Source organism: Saimiri boliviensis, chromosome 19 (genome assembly GCF_048565385.1).
Source record: "Saimiri boliviensis isolate mSaiBol1 chromosome 19, mSaiBol1.pri, whole genome shotgun sequence".
NCBI classification, from domain to species: Eukaryota; Metazoa; Chordata; class Mammalia; order Primates; family Cebidae; genus Saimiri; species Saimiri boliviensis.
This window is the reverse complement of record NC_133467.1, coordinates 34,258,874-34,274,441: the sequence shown is the minus strand read 5'-3', so window position 1 is coordinate 34,274,441 and position 15,568 is coordinate 34,258,874. Positions and strand designations below refer to the sequence as shown.

Here is a 15,568-nt window from a genome sequence, read left to right as displayed (position 1 = left end):
CCATCCTGGTCAACATGGTGAAACCCCGTCTCTACTAAAAATACAAAAAATTAGCTGGGCATGGTGGCGTGTGCCTGTAATCCCAGCTACTCAAGAGACTGAGGCAGGAGAATTGCCTGAACCTAGGAGGCGGAGGTTGCGGTGAGCTGAGATCGCGCCATTGCACTCCAGCTTGGGTAACAAGAGCGAAACTCCGTCACAAAAAAAAAAAAAAAAGAACTGTATTAGCTGGGTGCAGTGGCTCACACCTGTAATCCTGGCACTTTGGATGCCAAGGTGGGCAGATTGCTTGAGCTCAGGAGTTTGAGACCAGCCTGGCCAACACGGCAAAACCCTGTCTCTACTAAAAATACAAATATTAGCTGAGCATGGTGGTGGCGCGCACCTGTCATCCCAGCTGCTCGGGAGGCTGAGGCTGATCGCTTAAACCCAGGAGGTGGAGATTGCAATGAGCTGAGATCATGCCACTGCACTCTAGCCTGGGTTACAGAGCCAGACCTTGTCTTAAAAAAAAAAAAAAATTGAACCGGACTAGGTCCCAGGTATACAGAGATGAAGACGGAGTGGTCACTTCCACACTGCATCACACACCCAACAAGCCCTAGCCCCATTTCCCTGCCCTGTCCTTCTCCTTTTCAAACATCTGCTTATGTTGTGGCCTCTGTCTAGAACACCCTTTCTATCTTCTTCTTCTTTTTTTGAGATGGAGTTTCGCTTTGTTTCCCAGGCTGGAGTGCAGTGGTGCAATCTTGGCTCACTGGAACCTCTACCTCCCGGGTTCAAGTGATCTCCTGCCTCAGCCTCTGGAGTAGCTGGGATTACAGGCATGTGCCACCACCATGTCCGGTTAATTTTTATATTTTTAGTAGAGATGGGGTTTCGCCATGTTTGCCAGGCTGGTCTTGAACTCCTGGCCTCAAGTGATCCGCCTGCCTCAGCCTCCCAAAGTGCTAGGATTATAGGCGTGAACCCCCATGCCCAGCCCCCTTCCCATCTTCTACTAACAGAATGTTATGTACATCAACAACAATAATATTAATAGCTAAAGCTTACTTTCCAGGTTCTTCTCTAAGTACATATGTTACCTCATTTAATCCTATAGCCTATGAGGCATATAATTATTATTCCCATTTTATATTAAAGCAATTGAGCAGCAGAGAAAGTAAAGAACTTGCCCAACATCACATAGCTAAGAACTAGCAGAGCTGTATTTGAACTCATGCAGCCTGGCTCTAAAGTCCACAATTTTAGTCACAGTGCTTTACTTATTAGTACTTATTTTATGCTTCCTTGTACATAGTCATTCATATGTTGAGACTGTGCCTTTTCTGAGGGCTATGCCTGTGTCCAAGTCTTGCTGGCCGTAGACGCTCTATAAACACCTGCTGTCGGTGTAGTTCTCTATTGATTCTCTTCCAGGAAGTCTTCCCAGCTCTTCCTCTCCATTTCCTTGGTCTGAAGACTTCTTCCACCTGTCATTTGCTCTTCTCTCCCTGTGTCTCTATGTGGACCCTCAGATGTATTCTAACTCCTCCGACAGATGGAAAGTCCCTTAGTGAGGTCCTGTCACCTCACTGTCAGAGAAGAGGTATGGACTGGGACGAGGTGGGACAGCGAAGTGGTTAAAAGCATGGTCTTCTGCATCTACTCTCAGCACTGGCACTCACAGCCGTGTTGGGCAAGTGACTTAACCTCTGCATCTCAGTTTCCCCATCTCTAAAATAGAACGTGTCCCTCATAGGGTTATTTTAAGGATTAAATGAGTTTGTAAAGCAGTGTTTGCTCAAGGTATTGGCTATTAAAATATGCTCAGTAAGGCAGCGATGGTAGCTCTTCCCCCTATCCTCATCTCGTGCCAGCATCTCATGTTGCACTCACAAGAGGGTGGCCTGGGCCGCCTGTCCTGACCCCTCCAGCTGCCTGGGGACTGCAGAGCTAGAAACACATTTCTGGAGCTTACCCGCTGCTGCTGCCGCTGGAGCACTGCCAGCTCCTGCTGGTACACAGTCGACGCAACAGGGTACACTGGAGGCAGCAGGGCCTCAGGGCACATCAGCTCCTTCACAGTGTCAGCCGCCACTCCCCTCTGGATGGCTTTGTTAATCCGCTGCACAGCCTGGAGCACTGCAAGGGAGGAGAGCAACAGGTCGCACAGGCTGGACATTCAGTGGCATCTCCACTCTCCTGACCAACTAGGCTCTGCCAGGGGATCTTGGTGGGGAAATGGCTTTGTAAATGCTCTCGAAGACCTGCTAGTTTTCTGCTAGGTTTAAAATGCATTTCTAGATGTTCAGGAAGAAAAGGGGCTGGGTCACTTTAAGAAGAGACTCTGTAAGAAGCAATTTGTCAGGCCTAGAAATTGAGTAGCTCAGCATGTAACACAGAGTGGCTGTCATGGCAGAGGGTGAATTCCTAAGGTAGTGAGCACAAGATTGACAGGTGGCTACGGAGCGTAACTAAGATGAGGTTAGTCAGGGGGCTCTAGGGACCAAGGCTTGATGACAGCACAGAAGAATAAGGAACCAACTCCATGGTGGAGCTATTTGCTGCAAAGGGCAGCAGTAAGCTTAAGAGGGGCTATGGTGCCTCATTGTAGCCTGAGTTTACAAACTCTGGGGCTTATAAAATGCCAAGCAGATATGGGCAGTGGTATCAAGGAAAGCACAATCTACTGGGAAGAACTAAGAATACCAAAGTACCTACAGTGCACCCCTGTCATGTCGTGTTATTAGTCCACCTCCTCCCACCCCCACACAATGCTATGGCAGTGCAGGGGAGGCGGGATTCTGGCTGGGAGAGAGCAGGAAGACTTTACAGAAGAGGAAGCTTTGGAGATAGCTCTGGAGAATGTTTTCACCTGCTTATCAACAGGTGAGAATGTGGGAGAAATGTAACCCAGAGGACCAGAGGCCCAGTGATGGGAAAGGCTGGAGGGCAATCTAGGAAGCACAGATTGTTTGCTCGGCTGAACTGGGTGGAATGTGAACAGAAGAGCTGGGGAAGAACTCTGGAAAGGTCTTATCTGCCAGGACAAGGAGATAGGACTAAAGTGTGGGCTAAATAATGGAAGAACCCATGAAGGTCTGAAGATGTTCAACAAGGGAGATAAGATCAGATCTGTGCTTCAGAGATTACTCTGGCAGCAGCAATCAGGAATGAACTGAACGGATTAGGCAAGCAGCCAGTCAGGAGTGGCCTGGGGACTACTGCAAGCTAGTGAGTGACGGAAAGCTCTGTTAGACAAAGGTAAATGGTTACTGAGCAACCTCTAAACCTGACAGCAAGTCCAGACTTAGGCAAGCAACTGTCAACAGGTCTAGTGTCCACAGGCTACTGCATTTTGCCTGAGCACTCTGTTTCTCTTCAGACTTGCAGTACAGATTTATCTCTTGGAAAAAGACAATTACTAACTCACATTCTTGTAATAAAGAATTCTATTTGTGGCCGGGCCCAGTGACTCATGCCTCTAATCCCAGCACTTTCGGAGGCCAAGACAGGCAGATTACTTGAGTCCAGGAGTTCGAGACCAGACTGGCCAACACAAAGAATCCCATCTCTACTAAAAATACAAAAATTAACCTGCCATGGTGGCAGGAGGCTGTCAACCCAGCTACTTGGGAGGCTGAGGCATGAGAATCCTTTGAACCCAGGAAGTGGAGGTTGCAGTGAGCTAAGATTGCATCACTGCACTCCAGCCTGGGCAACAGAGTGAAGCTCTGTCTCAAACAAAAACTAAAAACAAAAAAGAATTGTATTTGTATATAATGTTTTTAAGGGAAACTGAGTTAGAAGATGAGTTTCTTGCTCATATTCCTGAAAATTACTACATTTCAGAAGCCAAAGGAATTCAAGCAGGCTAAAACTGTCAAAATTACAGGCAAACTGCCTGGAAGAAAACTGCCTGCCCCAGGAGACCAGCCCAGTGCAGTATTGGCATGTCATTATCTCTAAGGCCTTAATGAACTTATCTGTAGTGTCCCCGCAGGCAGCAGATTAAGTGAGGGGAGAAGTCCCTAGCCAGGCTGGGAAACAGCAGCAGCGTGTATTCCCCAATATGGAAGCCAGCAAAGAGGTGGGATGCTCTTCTAAGAGTCAGAGATAAGCCCAGAGCAGGCCTCAGACCTGGGGATGACTTACTGGCTTGTTCCTGATCACCCTTTGTGTTGGCTGCAGCCACACCAGCCTGGACTTCCTCCTTTTCCAGAAGCTCCATCAGGCCCAGCTCCTAAGAGAGGGAAGAGATGCAGCAGAATGGAGTCCTCCTGGGGCCATGACCATGCTTTAGGAGCTGCCAGCATGAGCTCCCAGGTCTACCCAGTCACCTACCCTCAATAATACTACCTCTCCCCTTTAGTCAGGCTCACCCATCCCTATTAACCCTTTTTTTTTGAGAGGGAGTCTCGCTCTGTCGCCCAGGCTAGAGTGCAGTGGCACAATCTTGGCTCACAGTAACCTCCACCTCCTGGGTTCAAGTGATTCTCCTGCCTCAGCCTCCCCAGTAGCCAGATTACAGGTACCTGCCACCACACCTGGCTAATTTTTGTATTTTTAGTAGAGACGGGGTTTCACCATATTGGCCAAGCTGGTTTCGAACTCCTGACATCAAGTGATCCACCCATCTAGCCTCCCAAAGTGCTGGGATTACAGGCATGAGCCATGGCACCCAGCCCTATTAACTCATCTCTAACCTTTCTTGCTCAGCAAGCATCTAAAATAACAACATAGACAATACGAATAGTGTCAGGGGGAAAGTCAACTGGGTTGAAAACAAGATGGCTAAGTGGAGGCACCAGTTCAGCAATGGGGGAGCACATTACTGCCTATGGGACTGTCCTTGAGTTCCTCCTGGTCAGTCTGGGGGACTCTCAGGGACAGAAGCTGATCAGTCTGGTCTACTAGGCCTTGGGGTGATTTAACCATTTAAACACGTAGGTAGCACTTACAGAATAAAAAGGACCAACAGTAGTGAGGCCTGAGTAAGAGGCCTTCTCCCATCCTATAGTCACATAGAGGGTGTGGCAGGTAATAGACAGAGGCTAACCTGTGCCTTCTGCTCTCTGTCTGAGCTCAACTGCTCCAGGTACCAGTCAGCAAAGTCTCTCCTCACCCCTTGCAGGGCCAGGGCAGGGTCTTGAAGGGCCTTGAGCAAGGCTTCAGGACTCTGTCTTTCCAGGGCATCATCAACAACTTCTAGAGCCCCATGGACTGAAAAAAACCAAGACTCCATAATGGACAGTGTGAGAAAGCCACCTCTCATAATCCCCTAGTCCAGCCTTAGGAATGTGCCCTCTTCCTGCCTGCCCAGAGTTAACCCCATCCTTTCCACCTTGGCTCCTGGGCCCATTCGGTTCAGTCCAAATTCTTCAGCTTAGTCTTCACAGCCTTCTCACTTCACCACACCAGACCCCAAGGATATCCTTACCCAAATAGGCAAATGCCCACCCATCCTGAGCCTTCACACAGCTCCTACTCAGATTCCCCCATCCTCATGTATTTTCCACACTGCCCCTCTCGAAGGACCCCGGTCTGCATCAAGAGCTGCTCCTCTCCATGGTTCTCCATTCAGACAGAAGCTTCCTGGACATGGACCACTTCTCAGAAAGCAGTGCATACTCCTTGGAATCTGATCTTTCCCCGAGGCAAGGGTTGGCCCAAGTGAGACTGTAGGGCTTTCTGGTTTGAAAGAAGCTATCCACAAACCTCCCAGTGCAGGGGCTTACCCTAAAGGCACCCCCAAACCACTCCTGGCCGATCTCTCTTACCGTTGACATGGTTGATATTGCCCTGGATTTCAGCCTGAGTTAGGTAGTGGTCATAGATGTCCTGGCCTTCTTGGTCATTCTGCAAAAACTACATTGAGAAGGAACTTGGAGAACCCAATTCAATCTTCTTGTCCTGCTCTTCCCTCCCTGGCTACACCTATTTTTTTCTTCTGGGGACCTTCCCAAGGCCAAATTAAGGAAACTGTGGGGTCTAAACACCTGGCACTGACACAATTAAGCCAAACCAACCTTTGGAACCTCCAGTCCCATCTCATTCTGTTCTACATTCCCAAGTCCCTCTCGGGCTTCCCTGAAGGTCATCCCCCAAGAACCTCTTCTCCAGTCTTCTCTTCTGAATTCTCATCATTCTCCCAAGTTTCTTTCCTATTTATCTAAAATCACCGACAAGTCATGGGTTCTCTAAGAAGCAATTCTGGATCCTAGAGACACGATAAGACAGGAGTGCTGGTTTCACTTGAGACTTTCCAGCCACTCAACTTTTTGGCCCCGGCACCCCAAGACTACTCCTTACATGGTTCCTGGCATTGGCTGCCTTCTCCATCTTGGCCTGGGCCAGTATCTCCTGGTAGATGGCAGCCAGAGGCTCTCGGAGATTCCCCAGAAGAGCACTGGGATTCTGCAAGGCAGCCAGGGTGTCCTCCACCACCCCTCGTTCTACTGCTTCATTGATGGCAAGAACAGCTGCATGGACTGGGAGCGGGCCATGGAAACAAGGTCAGGAGATCAGAGTGAAACCCAGATCGGAGCACAACCAGTAGCAGGCCACTCTGACATCACCCTTTTTCCCACCCTCAGGGGTCAGGCAAACCAGGTAGCCTGATGGCCCTACCTGTAGTGAGAGGTGGCCAGAATCCATTCAATGGCTGTGAGGCTTGAAGCCCTCCCATACCCACTGAACCTACTCTTGGCAGGGCAGAGTACAGTCCTTACCTGCAGCCTCATCCACCGAGAGCTCATTGGCCAGGATGCCCCCGATCTTGCTGAAGGCAGGCAGCTGGAGGCCATATTTGGCCAGTTCAGATGCCATGTTGCTGAGCTCCTCAGCTGCAATGATGCCACAGGTGCCCTTCATCAGGCCCAGAACCCCCAAGACTCTGCCCAGGCTGTGCAATCAGGGAAGGAGCTGGGCTTACCTGTAAATTTCACTTTCCCGTATAGATCATGTATCTGAGGGGCCAATCCCAGACGGAAGAGGAAGAGACTAGGAGGAAATGGAAGGCAGTAGAAGGCACTGGGGCCTATTCATTTTGACACCCTGCCCATGATGGGTTTGAAGGAGATACTATGGGGACCTGGAGATGAAGACTACTCAGCATGTGCCCTCAAGTCACCCCCAACCCACAGAAATATGACCTTAAATCAGCCCAAGGAAAATGCTGCAGAAGGTAAATAAGATGATATTGGGGGTCTGGGGGGACTGGAAAGGCTTCACAGAGAAGGCCAAATTGCAGTAGTAGGTCATTCAGTGGAGACAGAGGACAGGAAGGGCACAGCAAGCAGATAACTGCTGAGCTAAGGCACAGGAGCACAAAAGGACATGGGAAGTGAAGTCAGAAAGAGATGACATGGTGAACCCAAGGAACTGACAGTCACTTACTGTGATTTAGCCAAATGGTTGCTGATGGCAGGCTCTAAGGAGGACCAAAGAGCCTATGCCATTTACACTAAGTGGCTGGCATGTGTTGCTCTCAATAGGTTCTGTTCTGATTCCTTCATGCCCAGTCACAAACTGAAGGCCCCACCTTGATACCTTCCTGCCTCTGCTATCCTGCCTGTCCTACCCCTTCACCCACACAGGCCATACATAACTGTGCCCACAGACATGCACAAAAATCTAAACACAATTCTGTAAACTGGAAAGCTCACTCTCCTGAGCAGTGCTCCCTGTGGTCTACCCTTCATCCTTCTTGCTGTGTTTGTTCTGTTGATTATTGGTCACATCCACCTAGAGGAACCTGGATGATAAAATTTGAGGTTTCTCACCTGAGAGCATGGATGCAGTAGACTACCCGGGGCATATTCTTTTTGTCATAGATGTCCGTGGTCTCTGGGAAGAAGGTCTAGAGGGGAAACCAGCCAGTTACCGCCATTGGGAACCTTTAAGCAGCACCAGATATGGAGAGGGGGTGCCAAGTAATGGGTCTTCCTCTCCAACCTGAGGTGTGTGCTCCCTTGTTACCTGGGGTGTCTGGGTCAGTCTCCCCCAACCATTTCAAGTCAGCCTAGTATAAAAGAAAGGCACTGGGATGCATACTAAGCCGAGGCTCAGCCACAGACACACAGTCCTAGGGTGCCCTGGGTTGACCAAACACCAGATAGGGCTATCAAGGTTACGGGATATAAGCCATCTCCTCCAAAAACAATAACTACAAAGCTAGGCCCCCAGCTGTCTTCCAGATGTCTACAGTGAGACTGTATGCCTCACTTTAGACTCTTGCCAGAAAGGTGGTTTGCTGGAGAGCTGGCCTACTCCCATGGAGGGCCCAGTGAAGCATATATTGTCAAGGACCACAAAAATGTCGGGCTGTCATCCCTGTCTCCAAGCCAGCGGCTTCTGACCAATGAGAGCCCTTCGAAGAACAGAGTGGCACCAGGTATGGCTTCTCAATGCACCTGACAACTGTAATGAGGCCTAACCTCAATATATCTTGGTTACATTTAGGTTCACAATAATGGACCAAATCTAGAGACCTAGAGTGTTACAGTCCCACTGAAGACGCATGGCCTCTATTGCTTCTGCCTCCCATGAAAGTGTCTTTTTTTTTTTTTACTGCTGTTTCCTGTCTTATAGTTCCTTTCTACAGCAAAGAAAAACAAAGCAGAAAGAAACCATACATTGCAGAATCCTATCATGCCTTCATTTGTATAACTCTTCACAATTCACAAAGGGAGTTCACACAGACCACATGATCCTCCTGGCAACGTTGTAAGGGAGACAGGGCAAGGCTCACTATCCCTATTTTACAGATGAGTAGCAAACTGAGGTTCAAAGAGTGAAACCATGTGTCCAGCTTTGGTTTTGGGCCTAGGCTGGTAACTTGAAGTCGTTTACTACCTAGAGATGTGTATACCCTTGCTTCACACTGTGAACTTTGGTGGAGACAGGGCTGGCCAATATAACATGACACAGGAGGCCCCCACTGCGTAATGGGAACCATGCCACTCAGGCCAGGGAAACTTCACCTCCTTTTGTCCACGGGGAAGAGGAGGCAGAGAAAAAATAGCCTGGTTCAAAGACACATAGCCCCAAGGAACTGTTCTCTTAGATGAGTTAGTTTAAAAGACACATGGAAATAGGGCTAAAGGGCCCAGGGAGATAAAGCATGGGATTGTGGGGGGTGGCTGGTAAGGAGTAAAGATGAATACCAATCTTCAGGCCCAGTATTACCGAAGGCAGACCAATGTGGGCTATTGCAGACAGCCAAAAGTTGATGTTGTCTGTGTGACGGAAATGTAAGCCAGTTGCCTGAAAGGGAAAGAAAAAGAAAATCTATTTCTACAGTTCTCAGCACTCCATATGGGTAAAGCCCAGACCACAGCTTAAAGATTCAGGAGAGAAGGGCAGAGGGGAACCAGAGGACCCCATGCTATGGATTTTCCATCCCTACCAGGACAGAGAAATAACCCCCACTTTTATCCAGATTGGGACAATAAGTTATGTGGTCACCCTACCCTCACAGCTTTGAGGACAAGGGATAGTTTGAGACAAAGAAGGTAGAAGGTGGGGTCCAATCCTCCCACCTGGTACCGCAGCTGCTCCACATCATAGATTTTCTTCAAGGGAACCACAGAAGGTGCAAAACAGTGGCCCAGCTTGGCCAGCAGCACTCCATTCCGAAGGCTCTCCTCCAGCTCCACTGGGGAAGGAAGCTCCTCCTTCAGGCAGGCCTCCATCCAGCTATGAACATGAGAGCACCTTCTCACCAACTCTGGTAGACCACAGTGATTTATTCTAACTATAGAACTCCCCTCTCTCCCTCCTTTCAAGTGGTCCCTGACCCTCCTCTGTCTCTTGTTCCGGCCCTACCCCCAACTCCCCTCTCTGCCCATTGCCTGGCTGTTCCCACCTTCTCCCAGGCTGCTCCAAATATCTGGATTGTCCAACCCTCAGTCCCACTCACCTCAGGAAATCTTCCTTGACCGATCCTGAACCTGCCTATCTTCAGTGAGCCTTAACTGTTACATAGGTTCTCATTCAGTCTAGTTACAGCTTTGACTGTTAAACCAAATTGAATCTGCTCACTTCTTTCATTCTGCATTGTTTTCCGAGAACCTGGGTGCAGAAAGGTCATATCTGCCTGAATGATCTACATGGCTCATAATCCAGCTTTAATGATGATGAGAGTAGCGGAGCTGATGGAAGGGGAGCAGCACAAAGGGACAGAAAGATCACAGCTCTTGGAGTTCGAAGGCTTGCTTTCCACATTATCTCCCCTACTTTACCTCTGTGAGCCTCAGTTGCACAATTTGCAAAATGAGGATAATGCCACCTGTACTTCCTTCAGTGGGCAGGTGCCAGGATCAAATGAGCTAATGAATGTGAAAACACTTTGAATATAAATGTAAAGTATTATTATTGCTGATGGTTGTATGAGGAAGAGATTAAAGTCTCCTCAGAGAGAATCTCCAAACTTCCCTATATATTGGAGTCTAATTGGAAAGTATTCATTTACAAACAGAGAGCCAGTCACACATTGTTTCATACCTTCCCTGCCTTAGACACCTGATTTTTCCTGATTGCCTCATCCTACCAATTCTCTTAAGAACATTAAAAGTATCCTGGTGATTAAAAGCAAAGAATTAAGTATGCATCCTGCTTTTCCTGCACGGATTGAATTTTAGGGTAACCAAATAGTCCTAAGATGATGAGAAAAAGTTATTTAGAATTTCAGCTAGTAAATATGGAAAATATAGAAAATAGTCATTTTGTACCCTTGGTAAAATAATAAATTCTGGTGTGGACCAACAATGAATGAAGAAGCCATTAGATGGAAAGTTAATGGGAAATTTTATGACGTGTAAATCAGGTTGGTTTCACCTAAACTCCCAGATTGAAATTAGCATCACTGAAAGTAGAACAAGCAGACACTGTCTGCTATAAGATGTGATATGGAACACGTATCTTACATATGTTATATATCACATATTTTAGATACACGCATTGCAGTATATAGGAGTAAAAGGATGTAAGTGGGGGAAAAAACCCAACACCAACACTAATGAAGACTTGTCAAAAATGGTTTTTTGTTTTTGTTTTTATGAGATGATGTCTCACTTTTTCGACCAGACTGGAGTGTAGTGACATGATCTCAGCTCACCGCAACCTCTGCCTCCTGGGTTCAAGTGATTCTCCTGCCTCAGCCTCCCGAGTAGCTGGGATTACAGGCATGCACCACGGTGCCCAGCTAATTTTTGTATTTTTTTGTAGAAAGGGGGTTTCACCATGTTGGCCAGGCTGGGCTCAAACTCCTGACCTCAGGTGATCCGTCTACCTCAGCTTCCCAAAGTGTGTGGGATTAAAGGCATGAGCCACTGCACCCATCCAGGTTTTTGGCTTTTAAAAAAAATTTTATTTATTTTATTTATTTATTTATTTATTTATTTATTTATTTTGAGACAGAGTCTCGCTCTATCGCCAGGCGCCAGGCTGGAGTGCAGTGGCGCAATCTTGGCTCATTGCAGCCTCCTTGACCTCTCAGTTTCAAGCAATCCTCCTTTCTCAGCCCCCCAAGTAGCTGGGACTATGGATGCATGCCACCATGCCTGGCTAATTTTTGTATTTTTTGTAGAGATGAGGTTTTGCCATGTTGCTTGTCAAAAATGTTGAACCTAAGTCTAATTAAGCCAACATTCATTTGTAGGAAACAGAGTATAGAGGAACAAGCTGAATGACATAAAAAAGCAGTTAGATAACAATCTCTAAAAAAAAAAAAAAAAAAAAAGAGAAAAAAGAGACAAAATGTAGGATATTCTTTAGGAAAAATGACACAGTTTTCTTTAGCAAGTCAATAATATAATGAACTGAAAAGGGGAGATGGGCTGCTCTAGATTAAATAAGACTTAAGACACATACAAGCAGATGTAATTAGTGAACTTTTTGGATCATTATTTGAATAAGATAACTGTAAAAACAGGTTTTTTTTTTTTGTTTGTTTGTTTTTTAAGACAAGCAAAAAAATTTGACAGTGGCCTGGGTATTGATCTTCCGAGGATTAACTAAAGCTATTATAACGGCATTGTGGTTATATAAGCAAATGTCCACATATTTTGGAGATATGTATTGCATATATAGGGGATAAAAGGATGTGACTGAGATTTGCTTTAAAAAAAAAAAACTAAAGGCTGGGGCACAGTGGTTCACACCTGTAATCCTAGCACTTTGGGAGGCCCTGGTGGGAGGATCAGCTGAGGTCAGGAGTCCATAGCCTGGCCAACGTGGTGAAATCCTATCTCTACTAAAAATAAAAAATTAGCCAGGCATGGTGGCATGTGCCTGTAGTCCCAGCTACTCGGGAGGCTGAGGCAGAAGAATCACTTGTACCTGGGAGGCAGAGGTTGCAGTGAGCCAAGATCACACCACTGTACTCCAGCCTGGGCAACAGAGTGAGGCTCCAACTCAAAAAAAAAGAAAAATTAAAAAGCTCTTTCAACTTGCCCTTTCCCATAGCATGGTCTCCTGATCTGTTGCATTTACTTTGGGGGCAGATGCCTAGGGTGGGGGGTGGTGGAAAGAGAGATCAGAAAGAGTCCATCTTCATGGACTCTGCTCACCGCTTGGCTTCCTCCAGCCGGCACAGGTATTGATAGGCAACATTCTGCCGCCTCTGCTCATCCATCTCCTCAGCTGTGAGGCGTTCATCTGAGAAGTTAAATGGGATAAGGTCAAGGAAGAGAGTATTAGAGGGGCATTGAATACATAAAAAGAAAAAGCATTGAAGCTTTTTCTTTTTACTTATTTATTTTATTATTATTATTTTTTAATTTTATTTTTTTGAGATGGAGTTTCGCTCTTGTTACCTAGGCTGGAGTGCAATGGCGCAATCTCGGCTCACCGCAACCTCCGCCTCCTGGGTTCAGGCAATTCTCCTGCCTCAGCCTCCTGAGTAGCTGGGATTACAGGCACGTGCCACCATGCCCAGCTAATTTTTTGTATTTTTAGTAAAGATGGGGTTTCACCATGTTGACCAGGATGGTCTCGATCTCTTGACCTTGTGATCCACCCGCCTCAGCCTCTAAAAGTGCTGGGATTACAGGCTGGAGCCACCGCGCCCAGCCCACATGCACTTTATTGAACGTCATTGCAGAAAAGTGTGTGAGGATAAAGGGCTGATACAGCACTCGGCTCAGGGCAGGGCAAGGAATGGAAGGTGGAGTAGGTGGGAAACAGGAGTCAACCCCCACTCTTAAGAAATGTAGAGATAAAGGCCTGCATGGTGGCTCATGCCTGCAATCCCAGCACTTCTGGAGGCTGAGGCAGGTAGATTAGTTGAGCCCAGGAGTTTGAGACCACGCTGGGCAACATGGTGAGACCCTGTCTTGACAAAAAATACAAAAATTAGCCTGCTGTGATGATGCGTGTCTGTAGTCCCAGCTACTTGGGGTGGGGCTGAGGAGGGAAGACCACCAGAGCCCAAGAGGTCCAGGCTGCAGTGAGCCATGATCATGCCACTGCACTCCAGCCTGGACAACAGAGTTATTAGTGGGTTTTTGTTTTGTTTTGTTTTTGAAACAGGGTGTCACTCTGTCGCCCAGCTGGAGTGCAGTAGTGCGATCACAGCTCACTGCAGCATTGACCTCCTGGGCTCAGGTGATCCTCCCACCTCAGCTCCCCATCCCCAAATAGCTGGGACCACAGGTGCGCACCACCACGTCTGGCTAATTCTTGTATTTTTTTGTTGAGACCGGGTCTCGCCATGTTGCGCAGGCTGGTCTCAAACTCCTGGGCTCAAGTGATCCTCCTGCCTTGGCCTCCTAAAGTGCTGGGATTATAGGCATGAACCACAGCACCCAGCCAAAGATTATTATTAGAAGAGAAAAACATGTAAGTAAATAAATCTAATGTGATTATGGCCCATGAATAAAAGCTATGGAAGCAAAGGATTCTAGCTATTAACTAGATATTAAGGAATAAATAGGCAAGAATATGGGGGAAAGGCAGTCCAACAGGGGAAAATGCCACTCACTTCCAAATAAGTGGAAAGATAAAAAACATTTTAAAAGATCACAAAGGTACCTTCACTTTCCTTTTGGGTATAGGTCACCTGAGGAGGAAAACAATCTTCAAGCTAAATATAAATGCAGAATACTGATTCTCAAACTCAAGAATAGAGAATCCCTCAAGTGAGACAGCACTCCTAATTTGCCTTAGTCATAGTCTCCCTTAATTCTCCCTTCTCTCCACTTTCTCTCTATTCTCTTTGAGAAACACAATACAAGATCAAACAGAAGGAGTAAGAGAAAGCTACTCACAGAAAATGAACTCATTTTTAGAAAATGAGTTCATTTTCTAACTGTGTGTAGCTTAAAAAAAAGGCAGAGCTTAGCCGATCTGACTTTGACTCAGCACTTAATGTCATTCCCAGTCTTTATTCTATTTACTTATATTGCATATTCTGCAATATGATTCAGGGAAGGGCAGGGCTTATTTGAATGAGCAGTTGAGTAAATTAAAACACACGCGCACACACACACCCCTCCAAATACAGATTTGAAAACACCGGCCAACCACAGGAAAGCCATCGGTTCCTCCAAGGGAGTGTACAAGGAACAAGTGTTGGTTGTTAAGCATGGAAAATAAACCAGTAAGTGAATGACATCACCTCAGAGTTATGAGCTGAGGACTGTGGGCGATGGGAGGGATTTTGCACAAATACATGCTGTCTAAAAAGGAAAAAAAAAAAAAGCTTTCCTGTCCTTCTCAGGTCTGGAACTCGTTTTCCTTTAACAGAAGAGTGGACATGAACTTTGCTTTTTGAATCCTAATGGAGAGGAAGGGAGGGGTGGAAGGAGGAGCAGGTTGTGACTTTCATTCGGAAAATCAGATAAAACCTTTCTGCCCCTCCCTTCCTTCCAACTCCAGTCTCTCTCTTTCTAAAACAGTGTTTTTGAAAGTGTGGCCCAGGGACTACTTTCCTCACATTCACCTGGGGTGAGGGAAGAAGCGCAGCGGTGTTTGTTATAAATGCGGATTATGGGCCCCAATCCGGACCTTCTGGAACTGCAGCTCTGGGATAGGTCCCAGGAATCTGCATTTCAAACGAGCTTCTCGGGTAATTTCAGCCCCTAAGTTGGAGAGGCATTGTCTGAAAGCGGCATCACAAAGCCGAAGAGTCCCTTTAGGGGTCTTGTGCCGTGGCAGCGCTGGGCAAGTATGGTAGCCAGCAGTACCTGCTGAATTTTAAGGATCATCAGGATCACCTACACTCTCCCGACCTCGGAGCTCCAGAACTTAGAAACAGGGAGAACGTTCTTTGTTAGCTTTAAAGCGCAGCACATTCGTCAAGGGGCAATGCGCCGCTCATAGTTCCACTCGGGCCCGCGGCACCCGGGCTGAGGATTACCGTCCCACTGAGCAGTCCCACCGCCTTCGCCCCTCAGGCTCCACGCCCGACCACGCCCCAGTCTCTCACGCGACGGCCAAGCTCCCGAACAGCCGCACCACTGCGGGACCCTTCTCTGACCCTTCTGGCACTCACAGGCTGTCCGGCCCGGGACTTCTGCTTTCCTCTCCATGTTCCTCCTTCTTCCAGGTTTGAATCTCCCGCCGTTGGGCCACCGCCCCTCAC

General features: G+C 47.4%; 1 protein-coding gene across 2 annotated transcripts in view; it reads right to left on the bottom strand.

The window, feature by feature from the left end:
* IQGAP3 (IQ motif containing GTPase activating protein 3) overlaps positions 1-15,568 on the bottom strand; it is a 45,546-nt gene extending 29,978 nt beyond the window's left edge. For both annotated transcript variants that reach the window (XM_074390238.1, XM_074390239.1), the window contains exons 1-12: positions 15,479-15,568; positions 12,555-12,642; positions 9,525-9,681; positions 9,172-9,249; positions 7,767-7,843; positions 6,917-6,984; positions 6,714-6,827; positions 6,295-6,473; positions 5,763-5,850; positions 5,042-5,205; positions 4,138-4,225; positions 1,961-2,124 (exon numbers count right to left, since the gene is read on the bottom strand). In XM_074390238.1, coding sequence (XP_074246339.1) covers positions 1,961-2,124; positions 4,138-4,225; positions 5,042-5,205; positions 5,763-5,850; positions 6,295-6,473; positions 6,714-6,827; positions 6,917-6,984; positions 7,767-7,843; positions 9,172-9,249; positions 9,525-9,681; positions 12,555-12,642; positions 15,479-15,515 — 1,302 coding nt within the window. In that variant the 5' untranslated portion in view covers positions 15,516-15,568. The remainder of the gene's footprint in view (positions 1-1,960; positions 2,125-4,137; positions 4,226-5,041; positions 5,206-5,762; positions 5,851-6,294; positions 6,474-6,713; positions 6,828-6,916; positions 6,985-7,766; positions 7,844-9,171; positions 9,250-9,524; positions 9,682-12,554; positions 12,643-15,478) is intronic.